At 44.9% G+C, this 21,397-nt stretch overlaps 1 protein-coding gene across 1 annotated transcript in view; it reads right to left on the reverse strand.

Annotated features, from left to right (window-relative positions):
* Positions 1–21,397, reverse strand: part of uts2r2 (urotensin-2 receptor 2) — a 31,016-nt gene that overhangs the window by 6,909 nt on the left and 2,710 nt on the right. Inside the window, exons 3-8 of the mRNA XM_056430678.1 lie at positions 9,001–9,076; positions 8,873–8,915; positions 7,747–7,811; positions 7,189–7,245; positions 6,805–6,958; positions 1,883–2,006 (exon numbers count right to left, since the gene is read on the reverse strand). Of these exons, the coding sequence (XP_056286653.1) occupies positions 1,883–2,006; positions 6,805–6,958; positions 7,189–7,245; positions 7,747–7,811; positions 8,873–8,915; positions 9,001–9,076 (519 nt within the window). The remainder of the gene's footprint in view (positions 1–1,882; positions 2,007–6,804; positions 6,959–7,188; positions 7,246–7,746; positions 7,812–8,872; positions 8,916–9,000; positions 9,077–21,397) is intronic.

The following is a 21,397-nucleotide window of genomic DNA, read 5'->3' on the forward strand; positions in this document are numbered from 1 at the left end:
GTGACCAGGGCAGCGTGGGAAAAAAATCTATTTACTCACAGCTGTACCCATATTGTCTTTAGGGTGGAGGCCCGTCCCCTGAAATCACCCCCCCCCCCTGTAATTTTCTCTATAGCGCCAATCTGGTTTGATTGAAAGTGATCGCAAAGTAATTCTATCATTTAAAAAAGCTCAGATGGAGGAGTCACAAAAAGTTGTTATTTCAATCAAAATGTAGCTCTGATGAAAAAGGGTCATGAACCACTGAAGCACATAGAGAATGAAAAGGAGATTTCAGTTTTCTTTTTAGTTTTTAGGAATGTTGTGTTGAATATGTAGACGGCATAAACAGTTGTGAGAGGGAGCCAGGCCGGACATTTGTAGATCCTCCCTGCCAGTCCTACAGAAAGGATGTCTGGCTCTTCAATGTGGTGATGATGTCATTTCAGGCAACACCGTCCTCACATCATTTGAGCCCACCGTGGTCTGGAGCACGAGGCTGTCGCGGGGCATTCAAGTGCTGGTACTGGCTAATGAAGCATGAAGTATATATATATATATATATTTATTACATTATAAGTACCCTAACCACACCAACTAGCTAATCTGTTGTATGTTTACCATATTTTTTGTTTGCCATATTGACAATTAATTAAATTTTTCTTGCAGAAAATTAGTTTAAAAATTCTTATCCTGCTTTAAATTGTGGAGCGTCTTTAATTATTTTTCAGGTTGGCAAAAGCACCAACTACAGGAGTTTGTGTCCCCCCCCCCATCAAAGCTGTAAGCCATGGTGAAACACTGTGTCCTATACATAGACAGCCCACTGGATATGTTTATCGATAAAACCAGAGGAGAGCAACCAACTCGGTAAAATTCAAGCATCTTGTCCTAACTGTGTGTTGCCTTGTCAATTTGATGACCCATTTCAATATTCACCGCTCACGTCAAGTTGGGTCCAATATTCAATATTCAATCTAACCCTCTATGTTACCTTTATATTTATATTAACATATTTTTTACAGTCAATACACTTATGACCCCAAAATCTAAAGAAAATTATATTAAATTAATATTGTTTTTTAAGTGATGTGGAGTATTTATGTTGTTTGTTGACTGAAAAGAACACATCAGACATAATGATTGTCCGGGTCAAATTGACCCAAGGCTTAGGGGAGGGAATATTGAATGGGGTCAAAATGACCCAAAGCAAACACAAGGGTTAAAGACATAAAAAAACATGGATAGCTGTTAACCAACAGCGTAATTTAATTAAAATAGGCCTGAAAGCCCTAAGGCCCCCTTCACCTAAGAGAGGTTTCTGTGGTTTCTGTAGCAGCATTGAGCGGCATTGCCTGCGTAAAAGAATCTTGGTATCTTCTTATCTGGGACTTACTTTTCCTCTTAACTCAAAAGCAAATCAAAAGGACTGAATTTCATCATTTGGATCTTCATCTTATTTAAAAAATCAAAAATCAAAGATCTTGAAAGATGCAGAAAAGCGGCTTTCAAATGTTACTTGGACTGGATTACTATCTCTTCCTTATTATCCTTATGCTCTAATAAGTCTCTCTCTTCAGAGTCTCGTCCCCCTGAGATCAAGAAGCAGCTCGTCTCCCCCTCTGGGTCCTACGTGAGAAGTACAGCTTAATCCCTGAACCTTCGGTCGGAGCTGCCGATCAGCCACTTACAGAAAGGATTACGCCCATAAAAGCCACTCCAGACTCATAATCCACCCGAGTACAGCTATTATAATTTGCGGCCGTAATAATAAAAACATAATTTAAGTGTGGGTTAGGAAGCTTATAGACAAAGCTGGTGGTTACCAGGCGTTACCTCTGGATTTACAATACCCTCCCCATCGCGGCCTTTGAAGCAGCCCAAAGCGCCGTGTGACCGGTACCTGCCCGGGGCTCCACCGTCCGGTTGCCGTTTTCATCCATGAAGATGAATCTTCCTCCCGTGAAGTCGGAGCCGTAGTCGGACAGGTACAGGAGTGAGGTGTAGTCGAAGGAGCCGTAGGTCACCTGACGAAGAGAGAGAGAGAGAGAGGAAGGCAGCATCTGCATTAATCTGAGATTGTAGATGTGCAGCGGGTATAAAATCTGCCACGGTCACCATGAACATCTCCTTGTTCAGGCATTCCCAAAGCCTGGATGTTCTAATGGAGACGAGAGGCGCTGATGTTGGACTGAATGCATATAGTTTCACGAGGAAATGTAAATGCCGACTGGGGGGAAACCGGGGATCGACTGCCGATCATCTGGTTAGAGAACGACCCGCTTGAACCCTCAATCAGACGACCGCTAACTCGTCCAGCATATACAAATGCACACATGGTAAATGGACCTTTTTTCTAGAATTGACTCGAGCGTATCGATCCGTTCTTGCACCCGAGTCAAGACGGCTCGTTAGAAGCCAAGCATGGCAGAGTTGGGGTCTGGAAGCGGCGTCCTCTGGGGACCGTGAACCGGTCGGCTCCACATTTCATGATATTTGAGTTTTGACCAAAGTGGTGGAGCAAGCCTCCGACCGACGTCCCTGGAGCCAGAATACCAGCGTTAAAAAAATAAAATAAAAAGTAAGACTATCTCCAGTTGCATTGTGGGAAGTGGGAAATCCATTACTTTCGGAGATTGACCCATATGAGGGACTCAGAAACCTGGAGCACCGCCTGTACCCCACCAACCACAACCTCAAAATCCAAGATGGCTGCTCTGTGCAGCAACAGTAAAAAAAAAGCTTTCATAATATTCTGTTTATTGGGATTTCTGTCTTACTTTTGTCTCATTTAAGTCAAACATACAGACCAACTCCTATCTGTTGACATGTTGCTATGCCGTTTGCTCGTGCAAAATATATAAGCACAATGTGTTGTTTCAACCGTTACCCGTTACCTAGTAAATTCTGAATTGTCGTAAAAAATAAATGTTTCCGATTTCCGAGGGAAATAGAAAGCATCCCAACAGTCGGGATATCTCAATCTCACCTGCACTGATTTAGAAAGTACACAACCAAATTGCTTGAATACACATAATGCCTGCTGCGCATCAGATGTCATTCCAACAGCGCGGCGTCGTGATCACTTCACACAGCGACGCTTTTATACAATTAGCTGAGTGACCACACGGGGCCTCCGAAGCTTTCCTGCCCCCGCAGAGTCTCAGCCACTCTGGCTGGAGGAGTGATGTGTGGTCTCCTCTCGCTGCCGACTCCTCGCCTGAACTGCTCTCCTCAAGAGACCCGTGGGACTGATTAATCAGAGGAGTCTTAAAAAGCAAAAAAGACCCAACCTAAACCTCATAACGTCCATCAGCGATAGAGAACCTGTGGGCATACTCGAAAGTCACAATGTCATACACAGTTGCATAAGTCAGAATAACTTCTGCAACTAAAGGGATTGTGGTTTTAAAAAGTCAAGGCGAGCGACCCGGAGCCTGAAGATGAAGATAACTCACTCAGGCCTAATGGACGGTGCAGCGGCACTCATGCCGAGACGCTCAGATCCACCGGATAACGGAGCCCTGTGGCACGTTAAAGAGTGAGTTGGCGAGGAGGCGGGAGTGGGTTCCTTTTTTCTCTCCAGAAAGTCAAACAGGAACTTTCGTGACTGCTGTAACTTGATCTCACCTCAAAGAGAAGAACAGAAGTGAACCGCCGGGAGCTTTGAGAGTCTCTGGTTCAGAGGAGACTCACAAGAGGTTTACAACTGAGTTCAAGAGTCTCAGGATGCAACTTTTCCCATGATGCAACAATTAATTTCTCTGGGTTATCAGCGTGCATCTGTCAGGACGTCTCACAGGGGACGCCGTCCCCATTTGTATTTCTCGCGCTGGTCCGATAGTTGTAGTTCGTCGTTCGATAAGAAGAGACTTCCAACCACTCTATTGGACTAATACAGTATTACATGAGGTCTATGTGTTACCATGGGAACACACTCTGACTGATTGTTGCTGTGCTTTGAGCTCAGATTCCAACGCCGCAGTCTACATCTGTGCATGATCACATGACTAGCTATTGCCCAATGATCTCATAACCCATTGGTACAAACTAGACACGGTTCCTGTGTATCCAGCCTGACTTCCTGTTTCGCGTGCCGGTCATTGGAGTTGGAGTTAAAATGCAATCTGTTCATATATATGCCCGCCGGCTGCCGCCACTTTTTATATGCACCATTTACATTGCTGTTAGTATCACAGACTCACTCGTCTTTTAGGCATTAAGCGAAAAAGCAGAATATAACCACCAAGTCAGGACCATTGGATTATGTTTAACGCCATTAATGTGGTATTCATGTTGAGTGTAAGCAGACGCCCTCAGTGCCTGTAGCCCCACAGGTACAGTATACACAGTGGGGACGGAAAGTATTCAGAGCCCTTTACATTTTTCACTCTTTCATTGCGGCCATTTGCTAAAATCGGAAAAATTCATTTTATTTCTCATTAATGTCACTCAGCACCCCTTCTTGACAGAAAAATACAGAAATGTAGAAGTGTTTGCAAATTTATTAAAAAAGAAAAACTGAAATTTCACATGGTCAAAAGTATTCCACTGTAACCATCACCAGTGGCATCAAGTCATTTGTTGGGGCCACACATCACCACCAGATCCAGTTGTCGTGGTGAATGTGTGCGCTAGTTTTCCAACGAGCACGTCTAAAAAAAACACGGAGGGAGGCGAGTCCAATTGTCTTTCTTTCTTTAGCTCCGTTTTGGTTTCCACCAACTCCTGTGAAAGCTATCCTGCTCCACTATGTCCACTAGCCTCCTGTCGGGTTCTGGGCAGGTAGCTTTTTGTCACCTTTTTGCGGTGAGACAACGAGGTCGACGCCAGCAGAGTTCGTGGGCCAGACACCGAAGCGGGTTTAAAGAGGCAAACATATGACGTAGAACTTAAGAGAATCACTTGAAAACAGTTGAACTCTCAAACCAACCGTCTGAAGGCAATGTGTCCAGGATATTAAACTGGTGGACATGAGTAACAAGACCATGGATAAAAACGCTGCGTTTGACATTAACAATTATAATTCTGTTTCACCGTGAAGGCTAAATGATCCCAACCACAAATGAGCTGAAACACTTTCAGCGCCGTCCCCCTACCACTGGCGCCATGACACCGCATCACGACATGATGGATGGGGAGAGAATCCACTAGAGATGCACCGATCAGGTTTTTGGTGCCGATCACCGATCACTGAAATCAGTATCTGCCGATCACCGATAATACCGATCACCGATCACCGATCACTGAAATCAGTACCTGCCGATCCGATAATACCGATCACGGTGTCGATTGAAGCATTCTATTTATTGTGTAGCATTATTGCCGAGGACTATGAGGAAATACATATATAAAGCAACTCAAACATTAAAGAAATTACAGATTTCTTTAAACATTTAGGACTTTTACTTTGAAAAATGTCCAAATTGATACATTAAAATTGTTTGATTGCTATTGTAGGGGATTTCAGATATGTATGGAACACATCTGCATTATTCATTTCCTGGAACTCTTGGGTAATCTATATACAGGACTTTTTAACATACAAAAGTCTGACTTATTTTTATAAACTCTTCCTTGGTACAGTAAACATGTTTTAATGTTAGCATAATTTAAGCTAAATCTCAGAAACGATCTATAAAGATACAAAATCAGTTCATTGTTTACTTTTATATGTTCGTGTATGATTTGTCGACATCTTATTTTGATAAACGGATGTTGTTTCACGTGGTTCTTTCCGCTAACTTTGCAAAACCGGATGTTGTCACTTAAATCCTTCCGCTAACTTTATCAAAACCCTCGCGCTCCCGATCGAATGCGTTTACCGTGAACATCAGTCTATAGGGGCTCAGACATGTGAGAGTCGGCTGAGTTGACCCAGAGATTCAACTCGGGGGACGGGGACGCCGCTCGGTGGTGAGGATCCCCTCGTGGACCTCTCACTCTGCGGCCCTCGCCGGGCGCATTGTCTCCGTTGCGGTGCGCGGCGATTGAAACGTCTGATAATTCTCGCAGATGTTACGTCATCTGATCGGCCGTTTTGAGAACGCCGATCAAAACCGATAATGGGAATATCGGCCGATATGGATCGGCGCCGATCAGATCGGTGCATCCCTAGAATCCACCCCCAAAGGCGTCGGAGGACATTTACATTTAAATGGCGGTCGGGTTTCGCCAATTAGCACAAAAATGTTGGCAGAGGCCGACGGGGAAGAGAAGTGGGTCCTCACAGATGACACCGGTCCAGCTGTCGAGGGCCAGCGAGAGAGAGGATGACGAGTATTAATGTGGAGGCGGCGATTGCAAAACATACACTGTTGGCCTCTTCCTCGTTCAGCGAGAGAGGAACATGTTGAGGCAGATGTGTGGAAAGCTACGCCAACACAGAACATTCGCCGGCCTTCGTGTTCAAACACAACTCTGCCAAAAACAACGTGCAGGGATGTCGGCGGTATTAAACGATGATCCGTCTTATAGCCGCCGTGAAGCGGCACGAAGGAACACATGTGTACTCCCATGTACATTGTCAAGAATTTAAACTTTCCCCCCCAGAATACACACGTCCCAGAGCAACTTTAAGCTCTTAAGACAAAGAACAAAGCGTGAGACAAAGATTGAAGCAGCTCGGAGGCTCTAAGAATCCGTCTCCAAGGGGAATATTTCATTGTCACGATACCAGATGTATAATTTATACGATACCTGCCATGAATATCATGATACCCGAATTCTATACAAATACTCTCTGTTTGAAGAAGTCCCCCCCCCCTCTGCTGCTTCTCTTGGGGTCCCCGGAGGTCGAAGAGGCTCAGTGTCTGTGTGCTTTACCTTATCTATGTGGGGGTGCCAGTACTCGTCGTGCTGGGTCTTCGCTATCGTGCCGTTGATTCTGGAGAAGAAGGTGGGCTTGGTGAGGTACAGCAGCGTCGGGTCCAAGCCGAACGTCTCGGCAATCACCGCCTGGATTCGCTCGCGTACATTTCTAATGGTGACGAGCAACAGACGGACGAAAGTGAGATCGAAAGATCGGACGATTTACGACCGTCAGTGTCGAGCCTTCAAGTGTCGGCGCCTTCTCAACTGCAGCTCAGTCAGGAATAATAAAGTGAGGAATATAGTTGACTGTCGACAAAGCACCATTATTTGAGTTTTTCACTTTTCATGAATAACATGGTGTGGAATTCTGTGGGGAAATTAAGATTCCTTCGTCACCTGTAAAGCTGGAAATCCTCTTGTGTGAACACTTCGCCGATCTGATCCCCAAAATACCTGCAGCCACAATCACAGACAGACAGTTTGGCCCACAGACAACCAGAGACACATGAGCAGACAGACACACAGGAAGAGAGAGAGAGAAAGCATAAAAGATGAGACTCTTTAGCATTAAAAAAACCTCCACTGCACGGCACAGTGCACCATCACCCAGACGGGTGTGAGCCAACCAGCCATCCAAACACACAGCAGATAGGAAATGACCGACTGCTTCACATGAGGGAGTCCCTGATGATGGGTGGCTGTGGGGGGTGAAGGGAGGAGGTGTGGGAGAGGGAGGAGCAGGTGATCCAACAACAACAACAAGTGTTGCTCTGATCAATGAGGGTTGTACGAGTCACTGGACCTGGAGAGGACGGCTCACAGGGACCCGCATCAGGTAGATTGATGACCAGCGCCGTACATTTCAACACGTTACATAATAAGCAGGACGTCGTCCACGATGGGCATAAAATGTGTAGGCACCGAGAAACAAGAAGACAACGTGCACTTAACCACCTGTAGATGTTGACAAACTGTTTCCCCATCGACAACGCTCCAGAGTGCAGGTCGAGTATGGATGCCTGGAGGGGGTCAAAAAAGGGGAGGGGGGGGTGGAGGAATTAGTGCAAATTACCAGTTGGCCTAATAAATGCTGGCAGTTGATGACACCGTTTCAAAGTTGATTGCCTCTGTGGCCTTCTCCCTGGAGTTCTCATTAGGCCCGTTACTTGTTATTGCTCGTCGACTCCTTTGGGACACCGCTCTGTTTTCCACGAGCCCCAAAAAAGAAGTTGTTTTTCTCTGAAGCTCCGCCTCCTCCCCTCCCCGCTGTTGCTCCCATCACCTCCCCTTCACTTCAAGAGTCTTAACGCTCCATTAAACAGTCCCGTCATTAGGCTGAGGCTCTGGCCTGCCGGGGACATCATCAGGTTTGTAATCAAGCCGAAGCTCCACTCACTGTGGCAGCCTGTCCCCTGGTGGTCAGCTGGGCTCATTACAGTGTTACGAGAGCGAGACAAAGGGGGGGTTTATAAGCTGCTGCTTCTTCATTGTTTACCAGAGATACTATCTTTATGTTAAAAAATATTGGAACCACAGCCATGACAGGCGGGATCCTAATCCGTCGTTTCAAAATATGCTTTCAACTTTATACAGCTTAAGGACGTCAGCTCCCCCTAACTGTACCAGTGAGTTTGTATGTCGTCAACTACTAATTGTGTATGCTTACATTTTAGTCGGCTCTTAAAAGGATAGGGCGTAGTATTCTATATTCTTATCGTCAACAAATCCTATGAAATTATGCGAAATCAACAAATAATTGATCCTGCTAACAAGTATTATCTGTGTATCGTAGGACGGAGCCATCCTTAGCAGCAACATGCTGCCGTTTAATTGGTATTTGAAGTTATGCTTCCTATAAATGAGTAATTGATTTGTAACGTAATATAAGTATCCTGCAATTTCCCCACCTTGGGACCAATAAAGGAATATCTAATCTAATCGAATAACTTGTTTTACAATGGGTAAGAAGAAGAGCAAAACACTCTTTTTTTTTAAGGAGTTTAAGGAGAAAAAGCAAAGAGACGATCACTAGGAACAGACAGGAAGAAGGGAACGGCCTCCGATGGTCAACAATACTCACTCCTCCGTCTGAGCCGGCCAGTGCCAGCCCTCTCTCAGCCAGCCTGCGAGCGGGAAACAGAAAAGAAAAGTGATCACGCCGCACGAAACGGAGGACGGCGACAAAACTACGGGACCGAAAGTGTTCACCTCTTGAGGACCTGGGACTCCTCCCTGGTGACCACGGCGTCGGTGACCGCGCGGCCGCACTTCTGAGGGGTGCATCCTGGGAGAGGAACACACAGGAGAGAGGGTTTAGTCGAGCGGTGGCATGGTTCCACCATGAGGAGCTGAATTTCGGGAGGCTGAAGACCAGTTCACGGGATTAGTGGGAGGGGCGTGGGCACATTTAACCGGTGTCTGCATTAAAGTAAGTAAGTATCTGGAAGGAATGACGAGTTCTCTGATTCAGAATATTTACGTTCTCTTCCTTTACTATTTATAGGCTGTAAAAAAAAAACGCCAGGTTGACTTGAAGCCTGCGTCTCTCAGCCATCAGACCCTCCGACTAATCTTGAATCAATCTCATCGCTGAAATACTGAGTGAGAAAATGTTGATATTTTGCAACACAAATGACTTAAACAATAACAAATTAGAAAAAAATGACTCGTTTAAGTTCTCTGGTTGGAGCTTTTCAGTTCTGAGGCGTTGCTGCTTACTCCGTCTTTGAGGAAAGAACACTGAATGACTTTTTGGTTTTTGGACCGTTGGTTGGACGAAACATCTGGAAACGAGACATCGGATGAAGTCAACTCAGGACTTCGGGAAATTGCGATGGACATTTTCATGGCTCCGCGAGGCGCAGCGCTTCCAGGTTGTCCGTACGAACATGTGTCTGTTATTTATTTATGGAGCTTTTCAACCCATTCACATGGTTTTCATCAGGGACTTGGAGACAGCTGTTGAGACGTGGATTTATATCTCTCTGGTGCACAAAGAAAGTGTGTTACCTTCAATGACCCCGGCTAAATGAGACACGACTAAGTCATTATTCTAAAAACATTTCCCCTCACACAACCAGCTCAGTGTTTCCTCTAGGTTTACAGCTTTGGGTGGGGGGGCGGCGGCAAACTCCTATAGTTGGTGCTTTTGCCAAAATAAAAATAGGTGGGAAGTTAACATTTAAAGACACTCGACAATTAAATGCAGTAAAAGAATTCTTTAACCAAATTTATGCAAGAAAGATCTAATTCATTGTCAATATAGCAAACAAAAAATATGGTAAACATGTAGAAAAGAAGCTTACAGCCCTAAGATTAGCTAGTTGGTGTGGTATGGGTATCTATAATGTAATTAATATATATATACGTCATGCTTCATTAGCCAGTACCAGCACTTGAATGCCCCGCGACAGCCTCATGCTCCAGACCACGGTGGGCTCAAATGATGTGAGGACGGTGTTGCCTGAAATGACATCATCACCACATTGAAGAGCCAGACATCCTTTCTGTAGGACTGGCAGGGAGGATCTACAAATGTCCGGCCTGGCTTCCTCTCACAACTGTTTATGCCGTCTACATATTCAACACAACATTCCTAAAAACTAAAAAGAAAACTGAAATCTCCTTTTCATTCTCTATGTGCTTCAGTGGTTCATGACCCTTTTTCATCAGAGCTACATTTTGATTGAAATAACAACTTTTTGTGAATCCTCCATCTGAGCTTTTTCAAATAATATAATTACTTTGCGATCACTTTCAATCAAACCAGATTGCTCCGTCAGACGAAAAACTAATAAAAGTGTTCAATCACTTTCACGAAGTACAAATACAGTTATATGTGCAGCAAAAAAAAACATTTGGCAAAAAAGTTGCTTATTGTGGCTGCAATTAACCCGTTTTGTACTGAATATATTTCAAGATAATAACAATAAAGTGCAACCTGTGAAAAATTAAGACAAAATAAGTTCTAATATTTTTGCAATAATGATTTTACTGCGTTTTTACACTGCATATCTTTAAAAAACAACAATAACGTGCAACCTCTGCAAAGCTAAACTACTGAAAATATATGTGCGAGTCATCACGTTTTATTATTATTAAACGCTGCGATGAGCTTTCCACTAAACTTCTTTTTACAACAGGGTTGCAGGCTTGATACCGCCACTCTCAAAAAGCTCAACGTTGAGCTCTTGTTTTGAAGGGCAACAGCAGGTCACACCTGGCAAGTCGCCAAGAATCTGTTATAATGGTCGAGGAAACTATGCAGCTGTCTCCCTCCGCTTATTTTATGCATTTTTACTTTTCTTCACGCCAACAATGTGGATGAATATATGAATATCCAGTAAAGCTTCTCCATACATCATGTGAGCAAAGAGCCATGAAAGGAGTCCCGACTGAACTGCTTTTCATTTTGAGCTTCTGCTGCTCAGCAAAGATCTAATATTCAATAAATAATGGGTCTGACTGAAGAAAGGTTATGTAGAAGATTTGTCAGAAGGCCAAAAAGACATTTAACAGGATAAAGAAACCAGCAATGTTACGTAATCCATGTTGAGACTATTTTCAGGGCAATGGAAAAACAAACTTATTTTAACCTAATTTCACTTTTCACTTGACAGTGAGGAGGCTGAGGCACAAACAGGCTGGTCAGTATTTGGTTTCGATGCAATCCTGCAGATAGTCACACAACAGTGAGGCCGGTGCTGCGCCGCCATCTGGTGGATCACGCCGGTTCACACCGCTTCAGAAATGTAGGGGCAAATGGTTCGAATTCAAGTTTTGAAGACTTTTTCAAACCTTTATGTTCAGGTTCAAGAATTTTGTTTCATGATAATAGAATTCAGACATTCAGTTTGATGGTGTGTTAACGAACAGTGTTTTAAACCTATAATACTTTGTGACTGACTTAAAGGGTAAGTGAGGTCTTCTTCAACCTGGATCCCGTATTATATATATATATATATATATATCAGTGTTTCCCCTACCATTAGGGACCCTGTAATTTTCGTCTACCTACTACGCTGTGGACATCTGAACGCTGATTGGCCGAGACGTGACACGTCCCATCAAAGATGTTCTATTGCGAAGAGCACCACTTCACATTTTCTCCGCGTCTCACTGCAATCTCAACGGCAGCGGGCAGGGTGAAAAAAATAATAAATCAGAACGCATCTCTGGTATTGTTCAGGGGGCCAGTCCAAATGTGGAGGCGGGCCGAATCCGGCCCGCGGGCCGTAGTTTGGGGACCACTGGTTTAAGACAAGAATTACGGCGCCAGTCATGGAAAACCCGCTACTGCCCCCTACTGGCGAACACAAGTATCGCCCTGCAGCTACTTCAGGTGAAAGCAGGATAAGGAGGTGAAATAAGGATGATGGAGGCAAGGTATACTACAATACAATAACAATTCTGATAACAATATTTGCCCTTAAAATATCCAGGGTGCCACTTATATATATATGTACTTATGTGTGTGCATATATATGCATGTATGAATGTATATATATATATATATATATATATATATATATGAATGTATATATAAATATATACTTATATGTGTGTGTATATATGTATGTATGTACATCTATGTATATATGTTTACCATTTTAATTCCCTTCTACACCGAGGCAGGCCTGTATACCAAGTCCATTGTTCCTGCGAAGACTGGCAGCAGAAGACGCTACGCCAGGTTCACGAACTCTGTACCGGACTCTGGCAACAGGAATTCAGCCAGGAAACCACATGGGGACCCCACTGGACCACTGCCAGGGCGACTTGGGACCACTAAGGACCAGTGGAGGGCTGAACAGGAGCCGGAGCGAGCTGCATAAAATTCATAATACAATACAGCAAAAAAAGTAATAAGAAAGTCGTAACAAAGCCATAGAATAGTTGGGAGAAAGTGATAAAAAAGTTAGAGTATATATGTAAAAAAAAAGAACAAATATAGTACATCCTAAAAAGTCATAGAAAAACTTTAGTAAAGTTCACCATATAAAGGCATCAACAAGTAATCATAAATTAATTAATTAATAGAAAAGTAATAGTTTAGAAAGTCAAAGAAGTCAGAAAAAAGTATCTCATTAAAAGTCAAACAATAAATTATAGTTTAAGTTTGAATTTAAAATGTTTGCTTTCAATATTCAACGACATCAAAGAGAGATGTTGTCTCAGTTTGTATAACATTCATTTTGCCGCATATCTAGAGAAGAGGAAGAGGGAGAATAACACCACCTTTATTAACAAGCGACACAACAGAGAGTTACATGTTGTTACGTACTCCCCCCCCCCCCTTCTTGTTGTCCTCTTGTTTTCTCGGCTGGGCAGGTGCACTTGGCCCGCCTCTGGCTCCGCCTTCTCCAGGTGTTCCTAGTTGACACTCAGCCGAGCTTGGCGCGGGTGTTTACCGTTGCCAATCAGCCGAGTGTAAAGGAGGAGACGGAAGGAGAAGAGAGGCCTTCATTACTGGGGAGGGCTCCGCTGTGCCGGAGCGCTTTTGCCTTTTGTTGTGTTTCCTGGAGGACGTGTTATATAGGTTGTTTTCGTGTCTTTGTTGGGCCCGTTAGGTTCTGTGGTGTGTTGGGCAGCGGAGGAAGACTCTGGGTTCGACGGCCGCTGGAGTGGCTGGTCCAAGTCCCCTCCGTCTTTTTGTTTCCTCTACCCGTTCTCCAGTGACATTGTTTGATTACGCGAATAAAGCTTTTTGTTCGCGGTAAAGGGCTAGCGTTTTCTTATTTTATTTCATGTTGCGTCTCCCTCAAGAGCCACTACCGCAGAGTAGGGAGGCGGGACGTAACATATGGGGGCTCGTCCAAAGGCTGTCTCGGGCTGGTGAGTAGTGTGCTGGGAAAAGGCCCTTGACAGCGTATGTGTTTGTTTTATTGGCTGTATAAGCGGAGAATTGCAGTAATGGATTTTGACTTGGAAGGGTTTGTTGAGGATCCAACTAGGGAGAAGTTGGATGCGTGTACCAAACAGGAGCTTGGTCAAATCGCAGGCAAATTCGAGGTTGTAGTCAAGAAACAGAGCAAGAAACAAGTTATTAAAGGACAGCTGTTGGCTGCGCTTATAGACCAGGAGGTATTATCGGAGGAGGAGATTCACGGTGATACAAACGTTGAGACAGAGGGCTCTCAGACGTTGAGCGACCGTAAACTAGAGCTACTTAAGCTGAGGCTGAGAGAGAAGGAGAGCAGCGTATTTTAATTTGGAGATGAGGAAAATTGGCGGAGGTGTTTGAGGAGCTGGAGGTGTCGTCTCGCCAGCCTCAGCAGATGGGGTCTCGGAGACTGGCGATTTCGTAAGCAAATACATTCGGTTTGTCCCGGTATTTGACGAGATAGACGTTGATAGTTATTTTGTCCTGTTTGAGCGTGTTGCAACCACGTTTAAATGGCCTGTGAGCATGTGGCCGGTTATGCTGCAGTGCGTTCTGTCGGTAAAGCGGTTTACGCTGCGTTATCTGAGGAGGTCAGTCGAGTTATGAGCAGATGAAAGCTGCTATTCTGCGCGCATATGAGCTGGTGCCTGAGGCTTACCGTCAAAAGTTTCGTGATTTAAAAAAACAAGATTGCCAAGCGTATGTGGAATTCGCACGGGAAAGAGAGGTCATGTTATGGCGGTGCTATATGTTTTGCGGATAAAAACTGTGAAGACAGTAGCCTTTGTCATACTTCCCGACCACCACTCAATTCATTAGAGTGTTTGAGTGCTTTATGCTTTATGCAGGGAGTGGGTGTTGACAATGTGAAGACAGTAGCTGTTGTCAATACTTCTTCGACGGGACCTCCTCGTTTTCTATGCAGTTTGGTGCTCCGTTTCTTGGGCAGGAGACGGGTTCCAGTGACAATTCTGAGGGATACAGCGGCATCACAATCTTTATTGTGACTGGTGTGTTGCCCTGTCGGGAGGAGTCGGCTGAATTCGGGGTTCTTGTGAGGCTTTGGAATGCAATATGTAGATTCACCGTTGCATCATATTTACCTCAAGTCAGATCTAGTTACAGGGCGGTGATTGTCGGGGTTAGATCTTGTTTTCCTATTGAGGGGTAGATTTGATCTTGGGAATGACTTAGCCGGGGCAGAGTACGTTAAGCGGAGGTGACTGCAGTTCCTATGGGGAATTGTTCGGATAAAGTGGTCGAGTTCCCTGATGTACATTTCGCCTGTGCGTTACCTGCGCCAAGTCCAAGTGTGAGGTTGAGGTTAGTAATGAGGTGGATCTGGCTGATAGTTTTATGGCTATAGAACTGGATGTACCGTTTAATGACTCTCCCCTGCAGTGTGACGGTGTGAAGACGGATACGATAAGTCTCGGTACTGTGCCTGTGGCACGTCAGCAACTGGTGTGTGATCAAAAAGCGGATGCGGAGATATCATTGTTGTTGGACGATGCGGTATCAGAAGGTGTCGTTGGCTCGGGGGGTACTTGTCCAGCGGGTGCTTATGCGTAAATGGGCACCGCTGACTGCGCCTCCAGATGAAGATTGGAGGGTGAAAATACAAGTGGTGGTCCCGCCAAAACCGTGACATCTTAAGTTTGGCTCATGATCATCAGCTTGCTGGCCACCTTGGTGTTAATAAAGCGTATGACCGAGTGCTGCGCCACTTCTTCTGGCCTGGTCTAAAGAGGATGTAGTGCAATACTGTAAAACCTGCCATGTGTGCCAGGTTGTAGGGAAGCCAATCAGGCGATTCCGCCTGCACCACTGTATCCCATCCGGTTATAGGTGAACCTTTTGAGCGGGTGATCGTGGACTGTGTGGGCCCTTTTCCACGTAGTAAATCCGGGAATAAATTTCTTCTTACCATCATGTGTGCGGCAACACGGTTTCCCGAAGCCATACCGTTGCGTAACATCACTGCTCCGAGTGTGGGCAAAGCCCTGGTGAAATTTTTTTCCGTGTTTGGGTTGCCAAAGGTAATTCAAACGGACCAAGGATCTAATTTCATGTCGCGTGGCTTTGCTCAGACTCTCAAACAGCTCGCCATCAGTCATGTCCACTCGAGTCCATATCACCCTGAGTCACAGGGGGCGCTTGAGCGTTTTCATCAGACGCTTAAATCAATGTTACGTGCGTACTGTTTGGAGTCCGATAAGGAGTGGGATGAGGGATTCAAGATTCAAGATTCAAGATGTTTTATTTGTCACATACACACACAGGGTGTGCAGTGAAATGAAAGTGGCAATGCTCAGCAGGAATGTGCAAGGACAAGTACACACTATTTAAAACAACACAATGTGTGTGTGTGTGTGCATTTGATGTTGTTCGCAGTAAGAGAGGTGGTGCAGGAGTCGCTGGGATTTAGCCCGTCTGAGCTGGTTTTGCTCATAATGTCCGTGGTCCCCTGAAGCTGTTGAAGGAAAAGTGGCTGGGTGTGGCCGAGCCACTTAATTTGCTGGATTATGTGAGTGGGTTTCGGTTCAGGATGCGCCGTGCGTGCAGCTGGCACAGGAAAATCTGGTTGTTGCTCAGAGGGAAATGAAGAGTTGGTATGACAAACGGGCTAAGGACAGAGTGTTTGCTCCAGGCGACAAAGTGCTAGTCTTGTTGCCGATCCCTGGTTCCAGTTTGCAGGCCCGGTTCAGTGGTCCTTATGTTGTTACCAAGAAAGTCGGTGACCGTGACTATCTCATCGCTACTGACCGGGGTCGTAGGAGCAGGCTTTGTCACGTTAATATGTTGAAGCCGTACAATGAGAGGGCAGATGCGACTGATTTGAGCAGTGGCTCAGCTACGGTTACTGCTGGGTCTGTTGATCTACCTGGGGAGCTGTCTAGTGCTGGTCTCTGTAAACCTGCCGCTGCCTGTATGGTGGCGTTGTCCAGTGCTGAAAGTGACACGTCTGTCACTTCTGAGGTCCCGGTCTTTTTGGGGCGGGATGAAGACGTGGTGGTCCAAGCTAAGGTGGAAGCAATCCTGGCATTTTCTGCTCCGGCTTCCAGACGTGACCTGCGCTGCTTCCTTGGGATGACTGGGTACTACAGAGGGTTCTGTAGAAATTTCTCAGCTATTGCTGCCCCGTTAACTGATCTGTTAAGCCCGAAAGTTCCTTATGTGTGGTCTGAGCGATGTGAAGATGCTTTCCAGAAAATTAAATCATTAATGACTAATGCTCCGGTGCTTGTAGCGCCAAACTTCGATCAGCCCTTTAAACTGGCAGTTGATGCGAGTGAATTTGGGGCTGGGGCTGTCTTGCTACAGGATGTCGAGGGAGTGGAGCATCCGGTGTCATACTTCTCAAAGAAGTTCAATCGACACCAGCGGGTGTATTCCACCATCGAAAAGGAGGCACTCGCTATGGTTTTGGCTTTGAACCACTTTGAGGTATACGTGGGGTCATCAAACATTCCTGTCACGATTTACACTGATCACAACCCCCTTGTGTTTCTGCACAAAATGCGCAACACAAATCAAAGGTTGATGCGTTGGAGTATCTTCATGCAAGCCTGCAATGTTGAGGTCAAACACATTCGTGGCAAGGATAATATGTTGGCGGATGCATTGTCGCGCTTATAATATAGCAGTTATTGGGTGGAATGAGTGGTGGTGAGCACGCCGGTCAACTAAGGTTGTTTGTTGTGATTGTTTTGTTTAAAAAAATTAAAAAAATAATAATAAAAAAATCACTAACTCATGGTGGGGGTGTTACGTACTCCCCCCCCCCCTTCTTGTTGTCCTCTTGTTTTCTCTGCTGGGCAGGTGCACTTGGCCCGCCTCTGGCTCCGCCTTCTCCAGGTGTTCCTAGTTGACACTCAGCCGAGCTTGGCGCGGGTGTTTACCGTTGCCAATCAGCCGAGTGTAAAGGAGGAGACGGAAGGAGAAGAGGCCTTCATTACTGGGAGGGCTCCGCTGTGCGGGCGCTTTTGCCTTTGTTGTGTTTCCTGGAGGGCGTGTTATATAGGTTGTTTTCGTGTCTTTGTTGGGCCCGTTAGGTTCTGTGGTGTGTTGGGTAGCGGAGGAAGACTCTGGGTTCGACGGCCGCTGGAGTGGCTGGTCCAAGTCCCCTCCGTCTTTTTGTTTCCTCTACCCGTTCTCCAGTGACATTGTTTGATTACGCGAATAAAGCTTTTTGTTCGCGGTAAAAGGCGTTTTCTTATTTTATTTCATGTTGCGTCTCCCTCAAGAGCCACTACCGCAGAGTAGGGAGGCGGGACGTAACACATGTACACAACAATATCCTTAAAACCAATGTAAAGATTGAGAACCTGTGACCCACTAGAAGAGGAGGCGGCACCTCTATTTCTGTATTTCCCCTTTTCTTTTGGGACAAAGCTGAAGCCTCTTCAGTTGTCGTGCACCTGCAACCGTCTACACCAGGGGTCCCCAAACTTTTTCCTGTGAGGGACACATAACTTTTCCCTTCTCTGATGGGGGCCGGGGTCAGTTTGTAAAAAAAAAAAAAGCGTGTGATCGCGGGGTGCCTAAATCCTAAATGTAAACATTTATTGTTTTCCAGAAAGCCACACATAACCAAATATTAATAATCCTTTCCGGGATCTTCACACGTTCTATTTGACAGCGGCTAGTCTAGGATATGCGTGGCCAGACTGAAAAAATAATAATAATGCGTCTACACAATGAACACCAACCTTGGTTTATGAAAGGAAATGAAATTGTTGCAGTTTGCACTTATGAATTTTTTTTAAAATTTCAATTAATTTTGTAATAAAGTAATAATTTTAATACAATTACGTTTATATGACTGTTTTTAGGAAACACTAAGGTACCTACTTCTGTGACAATGGGATTGGGCATCTGCCCATATATGAATATTCATAGTTTTCCCACAGTTGAAGATTGACACTGCTCTGCATGAATTTGATTGAAGAAATTAAATTTGCTCTTAATTGCACTAATTGGCCATTCAACCCAAGATTCTTGCAAAAACAGATGATTACATGCACAGGCAGACAGACACGTCTGAACCAATGACTGAGAGGAAGCTGTGAGTGCCAGAGGAAACACCACTTCTTGGTTATGTTAAATACATAAAACATCATAGTTTGGCTTAAAATCACAACAAAATTCAAACAAAGCAAAAGTACTTGTGTTAGGTTGGAGCTATAAAACGACAGCGTACCCAGACACATCACCCAGTCTACAAGGACTTCCTCAGACTCGTCTGTGATGTGTCAAAACTAAAGTAAAAGTTATGCCGTTTGATTTTCCCGTGTGGGACCTCGACACAAGTGCAGTGTTTCCCCCACCATTCTATCAGGGTGGCGGCCCGCCCCCCTGAAATCTCCGCCCGCCATCCTGTAATTTTCTCGATCGCGCCAGATTACAGCAGAAGGTCCCTTTTCTTAAAGAGCACGTCTTTGTTCTTTTATTAAACAAACTAAACAGCCGTCTGTTATTGATCGTCTCTACACAGCAGCATGTCATTTCTGTCTCTGCGTGTCGCGTTAACACTTCTCGGCTCTCCGTCTCGCGCGCCGCAGAGCTCCGATGCCGACGTGTCTGCGCGCACAAGTGAGCACACTCCCACTAGCCGGCAGAGAGCGTTGAATATGTCGCGTGAAAAACAAACCGCTATATCTGAATTTTTTAAACGCCCCCACGGTGGAGAAGATGGAACAAGTCGCTCACCCTAACCCAACAAGGCGCCTGCTGGCTGCCATTGCCCTCTCAGTCCCAGTCAGCAGTGTAAACTGTGAGAGGGACTTCTCCACCATGAACAGAGTAAAATAGACTTTTCACAATGGGATTTGCTGTGTAAGCCATCACTATTCTAAGATATCAGCTTTCACTTTTAAAGCCTAACAGTTCATGTATTTGCAGGTCAAGACAAACATCCGCAACAGGCTGCAAGGAGACCATCTTGCTGCCTGCCTGCGGATTTCAATTAATGGGCCAGATGTTTCTGACTTTCTTTATCAAGAGGCTCTGGAACTCTTCTTTGAAAAGCACCGAAAAATCCACTGCAGTGATAAAACGTGCACCCTTTGTGGTGGTCATGAAAATAAATGAACACCAACATGTTTCAAGTGTTTGTGTCGGTCGGTCGGTTCCCCCCCCTGAAGCTGTAAACCTAGGGGAAACACTGTCTATATACACTACCGTTCAAAAGTTTGGGGTCACTTAGAAATGTCCTTATTTTTCAAAGAAAAGCATTGTTTTTTTCAATGAAGATAACATTAAATTAATCAGAAATACACTCTATACATTGTTAATGTGGTAAATGACTATTCTAGGTGGAAACGTCTGGTTTCTCATGAAATATCTCCATAGGTGTATAGAGGCCCATTTCCAGCAACTATCACTCCAGTGTTCTAATGGTACATTGTGTTTGCTAATCGCCTTAGAAGACTAATGGATGATTAGAAAACCCTTGAAAACCCTTGTGCAATTATGTTAGCACAGCTGAAAACTGTTTTGCTAATGAGAGAAGCTATAAAACTGGCCTTCCTTTGAGCTAGTTGATTATCTGGAGCATCACATTTGTGGGTTCGATAAGACTCTCAAAATGGCCAGAAAAAAAGAACTTTCATGTGAAACTCACCAGTCTATTCTTGTTCTTAGAAATGAAGGCTATTCCATGCGAGAAATTGCAAAGAAACTGAAAATTTCCTACAGCTTGTGTACTACTCCCTTCAGAGAACAGCACAAACGGGCTCTAACCAGAGCAGAAAGAGAAGTGGGAGGCCCCAGTGCACAACTCAGCAAGAAGACAAGTACATTAGAGTCTCTAGTTTGAGAAATAGACGCCTCACAGGTCCTCAACTGGCAGCTTCTTTAAATGGTACCCATAAGCGCCAGTGTCAACGTCGACAGTGAAGAGGCGACTCCGGGATGCTGGCCTTCTAGGCAGAGTGGCAAAGAAAAGCCATATCTGAGACTGGCCAATAAAAGAAAAGATTGGTATGGGCAAAAGAACACAGGCATTGGACAGAGGAAGATTGGAAAAAGGTGTTATGGACAGATGAATCCAAGTTTGAGGTGTTTGGATCACACAGAAGAACATTTGTGAGATGCAGAACAGGTGAAAAGATGCTGGAAGAGTGCCTGACACCATCTGTCAAGCATGGTGGAGGTAATGTGATGGTCTGGGGCTGCTTTGGTGCTGGTAAAGTGGGAGATTTGTACCAGGTAAAGTGATTTTAAATAAGGAAGGCTATCACTCCATTTTGCAACGCCATGCCATACCCTGTGGGCAGCGCTTGATTGGAGCCAATTTCCTCCTCCAACAGGACAATGACCCAAAGCACACCTCCACATTGTGCAAGAACTATTTGAGGGAAGAAGCAGGCAGCTGGTATGCTGTCTGTAATGGAGTGGCCAGCACAGTCACCAGATCTCAACCCCATTGAGCTGTTGTGGGAGCAGCTTGACCGTATGGTCCAAGAAGTGCCCATCAAGCCAATCCAACTTGTGGCAGGTGCTTCAGGAAGCGTGGGGTGACATTTCAACAGATTACCTCAACAAATTAACAGCTAGAATGCCAAAGGTCTGCAATGCTGTAATTGCTGCAAAAGGAGCATTCTTTGATGAAAGCAAAGTTTGAAGAAAAAAATTAATACTTCAAATACAAATCATTATTTCTAACCTTGTCAATGTCTTGACTATATTTTCTATACATTTTGCAACTCATTTGATAAA

This window comes from Pseudoliparis swirei, chromosome 13 (assembly GCF_029220125.1).
Source record: "Pseudoliparis swirei isolate HS2019 ecotype Mariana Trench chromosome 13, NWPU_hadal_v1, whole genome shotgun sequence".
Lineage (NCBI taxonomy): Eukaryota > Metazoa > Chordata > Actinopteri > Perciformes > Liparidae > Pseudoliparis > Pseudoliparis swirei.